Source organism: Thamnophis sirtalis, unplaced genomic scaffold (assembly GCF_051295495.1).
Source record: "Thamnophis sirtalis isolate CommonGarterSnake01/CBP01778 unplaced genomic scaffold, rThaSir2_p1.2 scaffold_3, whole genome shotgun sequence".
NCBI classification, from domain to species: domain Eukaryota; kingdom Metazoa; phylum Chordata; class Lepidosauria; order Squamata; family Natricidae; genus Thamnophis; species Thamnophis sirtalis.
The window spans coordinates 127,680,413-127,694,145 of record NW_028261383.1 but is presented as its reverse complement, the minus strand read 5'-3'; the positions used below and the strand labels follow the sequence as shown (position 1 = coordinate 127,694,145).

Sequence of the window (13,733 nt, the reverse complement as noted above, 5' to 3'; positions counted from 1 at the left end):
CCACCTGGAATATCCCATGGGTCAGCAGAAGTATGGGTAGAGGTGACTGGTGCTGGTCCAAAAATGTCTGCCAGCTCCAACACAGAAGACTTGAAAGATACAAAGGAATACCATGTATTAGAGCTTGTAGTCCCGTAGTTCCTATAGAGCAGGGGTGTCAAACTCGATTTCATTGAGGGCTGCATCAGTGTTGTGTTTGATCTCAAGTGGCGAGGTTGAGTGGCCAGCTATACATCACTTGTGTCAGGGGTGCCTGTCAGCTCTGTCAGCAAAAATGGGCTATTTCCCATTTTGGGAATATGAGGAATTCAACAGCCAGCCAGAATATAGACATTTTTGCAGCGTATCAAAGAAATCGAACAATCCCCTTGCTCTCCTTTGGCATGTTGCTGGGATTCCTTGGCTCTTAAAAGTGTGTATTCTGGTGGGTATGGCTTGCCCCAGAATCAATGCCGCACCCAAATGTTCTCATGGCATCATCTGTGTTCACCGTCAGACAGTAGGGAATCATTAGACAAATGCACAAAACATGAGCATTAAACTTATGAGCACTTATGTGCATTCCCTTAATAAATATCTGGAAGAAAGAACTGATTGGCTCATGCAGTTATCTCAGCCTTGTGAGGTTGGCTGCAGCAGGATGGGTTCACACTGCTCTCAAATTCCTGTGCAATAGAAATGATGGTGATATTAACATGCCTGAACAATGGGTGTTTCTGGAAATAACCTTCTGCAGAGGATCACTTGCTGAATAGGCTAGGGAATATAAGAACAGTTTAGGGCTTATCAGAGGCTGGAAACTGCCAGTCTGAACTTTGTAGGAGTAAATGACTATGAACAATAGGGCTGGATCTAGAATAGATACACCTGTAGAAAGGAAAATTGTCTGATAATCACCTTAACAAATCGGAGGTAGCAGCAAAATGTTCACCTGGCATATATTTGGCATTTTATTCTGCCAGCACAGTATATGTGGATTGAAAACAAAAGAAGTAAAATAACACTAAATACCAATGGAACAAAAAGCATGAAGCATAAGAGTATTTCCTCATGCAAAAGTGTAACCATCCTTATTTCTGCAACCATTCTCGCTTCCAAAAATTTCCATTTAAAGGCTTTATTGTTTGCCTTTCTAAAGTTCTTTGGGGTTGAATCCAGTTATTCTATACAACCACAACGGCAGGCATAATTTAAACAAGTTTCATAAACTTGTGTAGAATTATGGGCTTAGAGTCTGCAAAATTTGTGGCATGGCAGGAAGTCAGCATTTGCTCATCTACTATTTGCCCAATGAGGATTTGAGCAAAAATCACTATCAATAACTTCAGTCCCAAGCTACACAGTTTGCAATTCCATATAGAGGTAGCACATAAGGAGTATACATTTGCATACTTCAAAGCTGGCATTATAGCATGCCTGCGATCGGTTTTTCATACCTGTGTTTTCTTTCCCTTATCATCTTCTTCAACTTCCTCAACACCCAGGTTACTTTCTTCCAGTGCCTTTTGTAGTAATGAATTTTCTCCTTTCCATGCCTTAACTTCCTGCAATCAGAATGAACACATGCCTGAGCCAAGTGCCAGAAAGTGGAATGATTATTTCCTGAAGGCAACAATCATCATTCAGATATTACCACGTGCATTTGTCATAGCTATCACTCTTTTAGTTTTCAAATAGAATCTAAGTTAAGAAACTGCTCGATAAGGTTAGTCTTCAGAACCATGAAAATTAAAGTTATTAATTGGAAAAGTATCAGAAGGCAGAAGAAAATGGACACAGCAGGGAGTGATGATAGGAAGGAAGAGGTCTAGCAAATTCTCTCGCCTAAAAACGTCACAAACTTTATGATTGTAGCAATCGTATGCACACTTTTTGAGGCAATAATTTCCACTGAGCTTGGCAACGTGACTTACCACCAGACAAAAAAAGCTCAGGGGTGGATTTGATTAGGAAAAGAGAGATGCTTATACATTTTCACTTTGCCCGATTGATCTGATGATCAAATCTTAAATTTGAGCAATTCCAATATTTAATATTTTCGCCATTAGGAGAAAGAACCCATAACCTCCATTCTTGGGTTCTGGGGCTCTCACATTTCTCATACAAGATTTTGATTCATATTTATATGACGGCCTTTGGTCACCTTAACAATTTCAGAATTTCAGCAAATGAATGAGATTCCAAAGCTTTTGCCAAGTTAGGAGCATGTAGAATTCCTAGACCATTGGGGACAGAACAGCCAGGAAGAAGAAGTGAAGGTAACAGAAAGCTGCCCCATTTGAAGAGATGTGAGTTCAAGAAGAGGAAAGGTAAAGTGCCCTTTCACCACCTGGGCTCGGGGTACCTTCTCATGCTCTTGTTTGCTCAGGGTAAGCGCTATCTGTAATTGCAAATCTTCATCTGTGCTGGAGACTGGAGGAAGTGGCTGCTGATAATGAAGGAGAATTGGGTAAAAGTTTGCTCAGAGTTCTCTGTTCAATCATTTATTCTGGGTAAACAATCCACCCACCCATTCACCCCTTTACCCTTTGTGGACATATACCAAGTTGATATTGAGTTAGTCTATTTTTGTTCATTTCAGTATTGAACTAGGCAGCTTAGTTACTCTTTTAGCCTCCTCTGCGCTGCTGCACTCCATAAGTGTTGGATACAACTTGATTAATGCCCATCCAAAGCTATAAGAATTGATCCAACACATCTGGTAAGTATGAGATTGGCTGATCTGTTTTTTCATCAAGTTTGAAGTTCATCCACTGACAGCACCGGTTCTATTATCAGGATTCTGCTTTATCAGGGTTCAGCTGAAGTTTCAGGTAGTCATTAACTTACGACCACAATTGAGCCCCAAATTTATGTTGCTAAATGAGATAATTATTAAGTGAGTTTTGTCCCATTTTATGACTCTTCTTACCACAGTTGTTAAATGAATCATTGCAGTTGTTAAGTTAGTGATACAGTTGGTAATATGAATATAGCGTCCTTATCGACTTTGCTTGGCAAAAGGTGGCAAAAGGTGATCACATGACCCTGGGAAACTGCAACCATTATAAATAATTGCCAATTGCCAAACATCCAAATTTTGATCACCCGACCATGGGGATGCTGTAATAGTCGTAAGTGTGAAAAACAGTCACTTTTTTCAATGCCAATGTAACTTTGAAAGTAAACTAAGGGAACTGCTGTACGTTGAGAACAATCTGTGTAATTCCTTTCATTAAAAAGCATTGATCCTTCATCTAGATATGGAATAAACAAGAGCTAAAGTAATCAGCCTAGTACAGTAGAACCTCTGGTCACAAATGCTTCTGACCACAATCAAATATGGTTCTGACCAAAAAAGTCATACTTTTTTTTCCCCACAGCCAATTTCCCCTTCCGCATCATTTTTTTGTAAGTGCCAAATTTCCAAAATTACATTCGGCTCATGACCAAATGTGTTTGCAACCAAAGTTATGGAATGAATTATGGTCGTAACCAGAGGTTCTACTGTACTGGAAACTCAGCCCAAATCTTCGTATAATCTTCCACAACCGTTTTTTTTTTTGTCTGAAATTTTTTTCATGTAAAAGACTAGGAGTATCAGACTTCACACCAACTACAGCAATAAATGTTGCCCCTCCAGGAATTCAATCACTTTTAGTGACTAGTTGTCTATAGAAGCTTCAAAGATTTGATATGGCTACTTACTTTAAGTTGCTTTATTGCAGAATAATTGTAACAGATAACACACTTATCTATCGTAGAATACAAGAATCATATGATAGATATAGAAGCAGACACTTTATTGCTTTAGTTTCTAGGCCTTTTCATCCGGTCCTTTTAAGTCAATTGACTTTTGATCAATTATTTTCCTGGCTTGAGTACTGGAGTCACTTATGCCAAAAGAATCAGAAGGCTCACAGAAAACTCCAGATAACCCACTTCTTCCAAAAGTGCTTGCAATACTGTCCATGTTATTGCAAATATGCCTGTGCTGCTTTTCAATTCAAAATTCCCAGAAATTTAGAATCAGAAAAAACAGAGATAATTCACAAAGATTCTTCTAGTGGAAAAAATAATAAGGCCTTCCATGAGACAGCAAGTGTATATTCTGCTGCAGTTGAAATACTAAGTCTCCAGCCAAGCAGGTTGACCAGCCTCCCATGATCTGACAACAGCCAAGAAGGACAAAGATTGAGGGAACAACTTTTATTTCTGTTCCAGAATTTTCTCAGATGCTTTGTCTTCTGAGGAAATTTGGGTCAATATATTCTGAGGCATTTGGGTCAATATTAAGGGGGGGGAATGACATTGCCATAGGTCTATACTACAGGCCACCCAACCAAGCAGAGGAAGTAGATGAACTTTTTGCTAGTCAGCTAACTAAGGTATGTAGGAAGCACACCACAATAGTAATGGGAGATTTTAACTACCCTGAAATCAACTGGGAAACAAAATCTGCACCAAGTGGAAGATCCAACAGGTTCCTAACAAACGTAGCAGACAACTTTTCCCCCCCAAAAAGTACAGAAGGGAACAAGGGGATCAGCCATATTGGACTTAATTCTCACTAACAGAGAGGAAATTATAGAAGGTGTTGAAGCTACAGGAACCTTGGGGGCAAGCGATCATGCAATGCTGGAATTCAACATTATGCAAACGCAAATAGTAGAACAAAGAAACTAGAATATTGGACTTTAAGAGAGCTAATTTCAATAAACTTACAGAGAGCTTGGGAAGAATTCCATGGATGAGAATCCTCAAGGGGAAAACAACTCAAGAAGCTTGGGAAATTTTGAAAAACAAGATTATAAAAGCCCAGTCTAGCACAATACCCTATTGTGGATTAGATAGCATCACCACCAGATGGATTCGTAACTGGCTGATCAACCGCACTCAACGTGTAGTCCTCAATGGAACTGCATCTACATAGAGGAAAATATGCAGTGGAGTACCCCAAGGCTCTGTTTTAGGCCCAGTACTCTTCAACATCTTCATCAAAGATTTGGATGGGGGATTGATAAATGGGGAGCTCATCAAATTTGCAGATGACACCAAGATGGCAGGAATAGCCAACACTCTAGAAGATGGGCTTAAGATACAGAAGGATCTTGACAAACTCAAACATTGGGCATTATCTAACAAAATGAAATTCAATGGTGAAAAAAGTAAGCTCCTACATTTAGGCAAGAAAAACAAAATGCACAGGTACAGTATATAGGTGGTATTTTGCTCAATAGTAGTAACTGTGAGCGGGATCTTGGAATCCTAGTGGACAACCATTTAAATATGAGCCAGCAGTGAGCTACAGCTGCCAAAAAAGCCAACACAGTTCTAGGCTGCATAAACAGAGGGATAGAATCAAGATCAAGTGAAGTGTTAATATCACTTTATAATGCTTTGGTAAGACCACACTTGGAATATTGCATTCAGTTTTTGTCACCACAATGTAAAAAAGATGTGGAGACTCTAGAAAGAGTGCAGAGAAGAGCAACAAAGATGATTAGGGGACTGGAGACTAAAACATACGAAGGACGGTTTCAGGAACTGGGTATGTCTAGTTTAATCAAAAGAAGGACTAGGGGAGATATGATAGCAATGTTCCAATATCTCAGGGGTTGCCACAAAGAAGAGGGAGTCAAACTATTTTCCAAAGCACCTGAGGTCAGAACAAGAAGCAATGCGTGGAAACTAAATAAAGGAGAGAAGCAACTTAGAACTGAGGAAAAATTTCCTGACAGTTAAAATAATAAATCAGTGGAACAGCTTGTCTCCAGAAGTTGTGAATGCCACAACACTGGAAGTCTTTAAGAAGATGTTGGATAGCCATTTGTCTGAAATGGTGTAGGGTTTCCTGCTAGGCCAAGGGGTTGGACTAAAAGACCTCCAAAGTCCCTTCCAACTCCACTATTGTATTGTATTGTCCGAAATCAACAAAAGCTAATTCAAGCAACTTTGGATAGCAGTATTTGGACAGTCAACCAGTCTGAACACCAGGTGGCAGCTAAACCAGATTTAGGCAATCTACAGGGCATCCAGTCATAAAAATGTGAGCAACTAAATATTTTGAAAAGAAGTCACCGGGGTTCATAGACAAAGTTTGCATGGGTGATATCCCCATAGGATACAGAGACATCTGTATATTCTCCATAAAGTCAAAAAACTTTCTTGTCTCATTAGGCCAGTGTTACAAACTTCATATGAAGAAATATCCCATATTAAAATCTATAAACATGAAATAAAAAAGCAAAACATTATAAGGTAAGTGCTGTGGCATTATTGTACTTACTGTCTTTCTATATATTTGTGGTAAGTGTAACTTTGGTGAATAGACAACACTCCAGAAGATAGGCTTAAGATACACAAGGATCTTGACAGACTTGAACATTGGACACTTTCTAACAAAATAAAATTTAATGGTGAAAAAGTAAGGTTCTACATTTAGGCAAGAAAAAATAAATGTATAGGTATAGGACAGGTGGTACCTAGCTCAATTGTAGTAACTGTGAGAGGGATCTTGGAGTCCTAGTGGACAATCACTTAAATATGAGCCAGCAGTGAGCTACAGCTGCCAAAAAATCCAACACAGTTCTAGGCTGCATTAACAGAAGGATAGAATCAAGATCAAGTGAAGTGTTAATATCACTTTATAATGCCTTGGTAAGACCACACTTGGAATATTGCATCCAGTTTTGGTCACCATGATGTAAAAAAGAACTTGAAATTCTGGAAAGAATGCAGAGAAGAGCAACAAAGATGATTAGGGTACTGGAGGCTAACACATATGAAGAATGGTTATAGGAATTGGGTATGCCTAGTTTAATGAAAAGAAGGACTAGGCGAGACATGATAGCAGTGTTCCAATATCTCAGGGCTGCCACAAAGAAGAGGGAGTCAAGCTATTCTTCAGAGCACCTGAGGCAGAACAAGAAGCAATGAATGGAAACTAATTAAGGAGAGAAGCAACCTAGAAGAAATTTCCTGACAGTTAAAACAAGTACTTGTGAATGCTCCAATACTGTAGATTTTAAAGAAGAGATTGGATAACCATTTGTCTGCAATGGTATAAGGTTTCCTGCCTGAGCCCCTGTTGGACGAGAAGACCTCCAAGGTCCCTTCCAGCTCCTATTCTGTTCTGGGATAGGAGAGAGACAGAGGTGGGTTGCTGCCAGTTCAGCCTGGTTCGGCCGAACCGGTAGTGGCCCGGAGCAGCTGAGACTGAACCACCCGCGCTCTATACCTGTTTTTTATGGCAAAAGGCAAATTGTGCGTGTGTGCACAGAGTGCAGCATGTGTGCAATCCCCAACAATCAGCTGGTTGTTGCAGGCACGGTAGATTGCACACACGCATGTAGCGCAAGTCAGGCGCGCGTGTGAACGGATCAGCGAATCAGTAGTGACGATAAGTGCAACCCACCACTGGAGAGGGAGTTGCTGCATCTTGGAGCAATGTGGCTTGCTTGCTAAGCTAATGTAACCTGAGAGCTTTCTTTGCTGGCTGCTGTGACCTCTCACTGTCCTTTCTCAGACTGAAGTTCATCAAATGTTGTTCTAAAACTCAGTTGCCCGTAACAAAGCCAAAAAGCAAGCAAACAGACTTTGGCACTAGTAGGCACAATCTGCTTTAACCTTAACTTCAGACAAGGCATCGTCATGCTGTTGCCATAAAAGAACAAGCACAGATTGTCCCCATTCATTCCAAAGAAACAGTATTGTCACACACCACCATTAACCTTATTTTCTGAAGAATTATTGTTAATTGCTTGCATTGGTGTAAATGTTTAATTCACAAAAGGCTACCCAATTCTTGCATCCTGCTAAAGGAAAAATATTTGGCTTTGGCTTAGTATGACGTTTGAATCAGCCTTTCTACTTCAGAAACTATTATTTATGACTTAGCATTGGGTATCTGATATAACAAACAATTTTAAACCAAGATTTAGTGAACTAAGTTAAGATTTTTGTCCCAGTGTAGCTTTATTCTTTCTCAGGCAATTAGCTGAAGGCAACACAAAGTCCACGCAAAACATATTTCAGCTGCATTAAAAGGTAAAGTTGGCACACAAATAGGAATATTTATCCAAGGGCTACATATTTGGTACTTTTATGTCTTTGACAGTTACAAGCTAAAATCACCATCTCTGTTTTCAACACAGTAATGAGATTCATCAGTCTGGCTTCCCACTACTGCACAAATCATTCCTGTCTCCAGTGGTGGGTTCCTACCGGTTCCGCCTGGTTCGGCCAAACTGGTAGTAGCTTGGCGGCTGGGTCGCTGGAACCAGCAGCGACCCAGGCCTGCCACGCCCCCGAATTGGTTCTCCTGGTGACGCCTATCTTGTTTTTTGCTTCTGTGTATGCGCAGAGCAATTTTAATTGTACTGCGCATGCACGTGGCACAACCCTGAGCGAACCGGCAGTAGTTTCTGCTGGAACCCACCCCTCCCTGTCTCCTTTTTCCTCTATTACAGCGGGGGATCAAACTCGTATTGTCACGTGATGTATCACAATTTTTTCCCCTTCACTAAACCAGGCATTGGCGTGGCCAGCACATGATGTATCCGGCCCACAGGCTGCAAGTTTGACAGCCCTGTTCTATTATGTTGCCTGCTAACCACATTGAGATGTAGCTCTCTGTGTCTTCTGGCAGAGGCTATAAAAAAGCTATTTATATAAAATCATGCCATTAATTGATGGCCAAAGTGGAATATGTGACCAATATACAGCCTAATGCCAGCCACTCCATCAACTGATCCTCAGAAAGGACACAATGCTATCATGTGTTGCTGAAGACCACTAGAATTTGTCATTGCCAGACTACCCAACAGCAGGAAAGTCATTAAAATCTTACTTATGGAACTCTGCCTTATTAGAAATTTTTTATTCTGGCTTAGGCCACGTGTCCCTCTATTGCCCCTACTCAATAGCAGCCACTGCCTAGAGTTTTAGGGTGGAACTTTCTAGCTTTTCTGAGCATTGAACTGGGATCTGCTGGGTGACTTTAGGCCAATCACTCTGTTTCAGCCCAATCCACCTTACAGGGTTGTTGTTGTGGGGAAAATAGGAAGAGGAGGGGGGGATCGTGTATGTTTCTTACCCTGAGTTACTTATAAAGTAATAAAAGCAGGAAAAGAAGTGAGAGAGGGAGGCAGGGAGGGAGAGAGGGAGGCAGGGAGGGAGGGAGGGAGGGAGGGAGGGAAGGAAGGAAGGAAGGAAGGAAGGAAGGAAGGAAGGAAGGAAGGAAGGAAGGAAGGAAGGAAGGAAGGAAGGAAGGACCTGCTGAACTAAAATTTATTTACTATTATTAAGGCAAATACCAGTAGAAAGAGCCCACTGACTTCAAATGTGAGTTTCTTCCCCACATCAGATATTCCCGTTTTCCAATTATCTGCTTTCTTCAGTTGTGTCAAATAATATCAGAATCCTCCCTATTAAATATCCCTAGAAGAATCTGTTCCATAATGTATTATTTAATTGTTGACAATGTTCCTAGGAACTTGATGAACTTGAACATTGTAATTCTATACAGCGCACAATTGTTTTCTTTCTTCTTTACAACCTTAATGTATTTTTCTTTTAGTTGTGGGAAAAGAGCAGAGTTGCTTCTTTTTTTAAAAAAAAGGGGGTGGGAAGCATGTTTATTCATGGACAAACATGGATTCCCCTTTTACTATTCAACACCTAAAATAGCAAGACTGGCAGGCTGAAATGGCTGTTGCATCTGTAACCGTGGTGGGTTTTTACCAGTTCGGACCAGTTCAGCCAAACCGGTAGTGGTATGGCAGCCTGGATCACTGGACCCGGCAGCAACCCAGGGCTGCCATGCCCCTGAACCAGTTCCCTGGTCTCTTCTGCCATTGATGGATTGTTCTGTGCATACGCAGAACAGTTTTCAGTCAACTGCACATGTGCAGCAATGCGCAGCACGCACGCACAAAGCACCCTCTCAGTGAACTAGTAGTAAACCAGTTAGGAACCCACCACTGATCTGTATTAAATCATTTTTTTTCAGTACAGAGTAAATGAAGATGAAAATATCTAAAACCTGAGTTGGGATGAGAAGCTAAGTGAGATTGTGCATAACATTTCCTCGGTTACAGCAATTGACTCAATCCAGATAAGACCGAGTGGCTGGTGTGTTTCCCTCCTACTAATTGGCCAAGTGTTCCATCTCTCAGGCTGGGGGGGGGGGGTCAAACAGTACGCCCCTCAGACAGGGTTCGCAATTTGGGAGTCCTCCTGGACCCACAGCTGACTTTTGAACACCACTTGTCGGCTGTGACCAGGGGGGCATTTGCCCAGGTTCGCCTGGTGCACCAGTTGCGTCCCTACCTGAACCGGGAGGCCCTCACAACAGTCACTCGCGCCCTTGTGACCTCTAGACTGGACTACTGCAACGTGCTCTACATGGGGCAGCCCTTGAAGAGCATTCGGAGACTCCAGCTTGTCCAGAATGCAGCCGCGCGAGCAATCGTGGGTGCACCTTGGTTCACCCACATAACACTTATCCTCCGCGAGCTGCACTGGCTGCCTATTGGTCTCCGGATACGCTTCAAGGTGCTAGTCGTCACTTATAAAGCCCTTCATGGTATTGGACCTGGGTACTTGAGAGACCGCCTACTGCCAATTACCTCCACTAGACCGATTAGATCCCACAGATTAGGCCTCCTCCGAATTCCATCCGCCGGCCAGTGTCGACTGGCGACTACCCGGAGGAGAGCCTTCTCTGTGGCTGCTCCGACCCTCTGGAACGAACTCCCCGTGGAGATTCGAACCCTCACCACCCTCCAGGCCTTCCGCAAAGCCCTTAAAACCTGGCTGTTCTGACAGTCTTGGGGCTAAAGAGCTGTTGCCCCCATCTCGAATGGTATGACTGTCGTGTGTTTTAAATTATGCATTGTTATGTGTCGTTTTTTAATTTTTGTCTGTATCCCCCTTCCCTGGTTTGAGTTGTGAGCCGCCCTGAGTCCCCTTCGGGGGGAAAGGGCGGCATATAAATATAATAAACAAACAAACAAAACAAATTGATAAGGTTGGTATTTATTTGAGGTTCTATTTTTTCATTATAAGTTCTTGAATGCAGCACAAATTCTGACAAGACTTAAAGATATTCATTTCAAATTTTGTACACTATTTAGGCAGAGACAGCAAAAACTAATCATCTACATAGTTCTTTAGAAATGAAGTTTGGTTCTATTTTGTTGCTAGTCACTCTGCTATATATACATTTTTTCTGTCTCTTTTTGAGATTAGAACACTTTATTAAGTGCTGAAATTTAGATCAAGTTTGGGCAACTTTGAGAATTATGAAAAATATATCAGAGAATGGGAAGTTTTTAATAGAATACAAATCAGATATAACATTATTGTTAGGAAGGAAATGAAACTATAAATTTGAATGAATAAATGAATAGAATAGAATAAATTTACAGAACAATCACTCCAATATAATGGTCACTGTGTTGGCAGCCAATGTCCAATGTGACTGCTTTGGATTTTGCTTAGCACGTGTAAATTGACCCACTATAGTTTGTAAATCAGAGGTTACGGCTTAGTATAGTGTGTAAAGCAGATCACAATTACTTGTTCCACAAACTGCCACTAAAACCAATGTTTGAACTCAGCCACAGAGAATGCCTCTAGAATTTTCTTGTCCCTTTTTTCCTCTCCCAAGCTAACATAACTCAGTCAAGAGTGGTTTGCTCAAAGATTTATGATGTGTCTTCAGACATCTATGTAGCTGAACAATATCAGCAGCTACTGTATTTAGTAGAAATTATGTAAACTTAAAATGCTATTAAATAAGGAAAGATCCTTTGGATAAATCCACCTATCAGGTCTATAAACATAGCAATTTCAAATAATAGCTTATGTACTTACTTTGCTGTGAAGAAATCTAAGTTTAAAGCTAATGGTAGAGCATGTCCTGAGCCGTACAGGAAACTATACATTTTGGGCCCAGCTTAAGGTGACCAGATTTTCAGATTGGTAAAGAGGGACACTCCCCGCGGAGATTTGGACCCTCACCCCTCTCCAGGCCTTCCGGAAAGCCATCAAAACCTGGCTGTGCCGGCAGGCCTGGGGTTGATGAGTTCCCCTACCCTCTCGACTTGTATGGCTGTATGACTCTTGTGTATTTTAATTACGTGTATTGTGTTTGTATCCCCTTTCCCCTTTTGAATTGTTCGCCGCCCTGAGTCCCTCCCGGAGAAGGGCGGCATACAAATAAATTAAATCTTTAAATCTTTGACCGGGGCGGGGGGGCACTTGATTAAAAATTTTATATGGAGCAACAAAAAATTTTCATACAACGCAAAAATAGTATTGTAATATTTTTTTTATTTCAACATAACTACAATTTACAAATATAAATTGTAACTGTTGCCAAACATCAAAATTTTGATCACGTGATCATGAGGATGCTGCAACAGTCGCTAACTGTGAAAATGGTCGTTAAGTGTGAAAATGGTCATCAGTCACTTTTTTCAATGCCATTGTAACTTTGGTCACTATACCACCTTTCTTGCCACAGTTCTTAAGTGAATAACTGCAGCTGGTATTTTGTATTTTGGATAGAATCTTTTTTTAAATAGTCTAAGACAATTTAAAAAAAGAATCCAAACAGAATAAATTGAAGTAAAACATTTCAAACTATTCCACATAGAATAAATTTAAGTAAAACTATTTTTAAAAATTCTATGCACAATATATTTCAAAGTATTGTACATAGAATTTTTAAAAATGGTTTCACTTCAATTTATTTTGGATAGAATCTTTTTTAAATAGTCTAAGACAATTTAAAAAAAGAATCCACACAAAATAAAACTATTTTAAAAAATCCTATGCACAATAAATAAAATATTATTTTAAAATACATTAAAAAAAATAAAAGAAAAAAAACCCAGCTCACTTACCAGCAGGCAGGCACTCCAAGTCAATCCAGAATGATGTAGATGTTAATACAAAGAACTGAGCAAATTAAAATGGTGAAATAGTCCCAGGGAAATATTTTTCAAAGAAAAATGAGGAGCCACCATTTTTTCCCACACGAGCCGACCTCCAACCTCTGTGCCCCTCCCCTCCGGGAAATCCAGGAAGTCGCTACTACTCCAGGCAAAGTATTTTCTGGAGCTCTATGGTACTGGGTCATTTTTTCTTATAAAAGGAGGTAAAAGGGCAGGGGGGTTCCATTTTTTTTTGCTTTAATGTTTTAATATCTTTAAGGAAAGTACTGAGACAGAGAGAGAGGTTAGTTAGACAGAGTGTCTTTTGTCTTGCCCCAGTTAGGATTTCTTAAGCAAATCCACTGGGCTTTCAACGTGAAGCCAGAAAATCGGGATTTTTAAAAAACGCCCCGGGACATGGGACAAATTGTTATAAATCGTGACTGTCCCACCAAAATTGGGACGTCTGGTCACCTTAGCCCAGCTGCCACTTGTAAAACCAGACCATCAAAGCATCCTGCCTTGTTTTGGTCTTTATTGCAAGCTCCTTCATCATTTAAGTGAGCTACTTTAGCCTTAAATAATTCGACCCAATAAGCAACAGAAACATGACAAACCTCAGGCTACTTACTTCATGTCCTAATAAAAGTAAGTTCTCTAAGTATATAAACTGTCTGTTCTTCTGGAGTCACTCTAAAATATTGTAATAATGCAAATATTTAATCCTGATTAGTTTAAAAATAAGCACTTGGCACTTTTTGGAGAGCTCTTATTATTTTTGAGGTGCAGGAGGCAGCGAGCATAGTCACC

General features: G+C 40.5%; 1 protein-coding gene across 8 annotated transcripts in view; it reads right to left on the bottom strand.

Annotated features, from left to right (window-relative positions):
* The window catches only part of EPN3 (epsin 3), a 47,247-nt gene that overhangs the window by 8,224 nt on the left and 25,290 nt on the right, over nucleotides 1-13,733 (bottom strand). For 4 of the 8 annotated variants that reach the window (XM_014068426.2, XM_087710017.1, XM_087710018.1 and 1 more), the window contains exons 4-6: nucleotides 2,345-2,428; nucleotides 1,437-1,544; nucleotides 5-89 (exon numbers count right to left, since the gene is read on the bottom strand). In XM_014068426.2, coding sequence (XP_013923901.2) covers nucleotides 5-89; nucleotides 1,437-1,544; nucleotides 2,345-2,428 — 277 coding nt within the window. The remainder of the gene's footprint in view (nucleotides 1-4; nucleotides 90-1,436; nucleotides 1,545-2,344; nucleotides 2,429-13,733) is intronic. The other 4 variants (XM_014068427.2, XM_014068428.2, XM_014068429.2 and 1 more) reach the window with 2 other exon arrangements.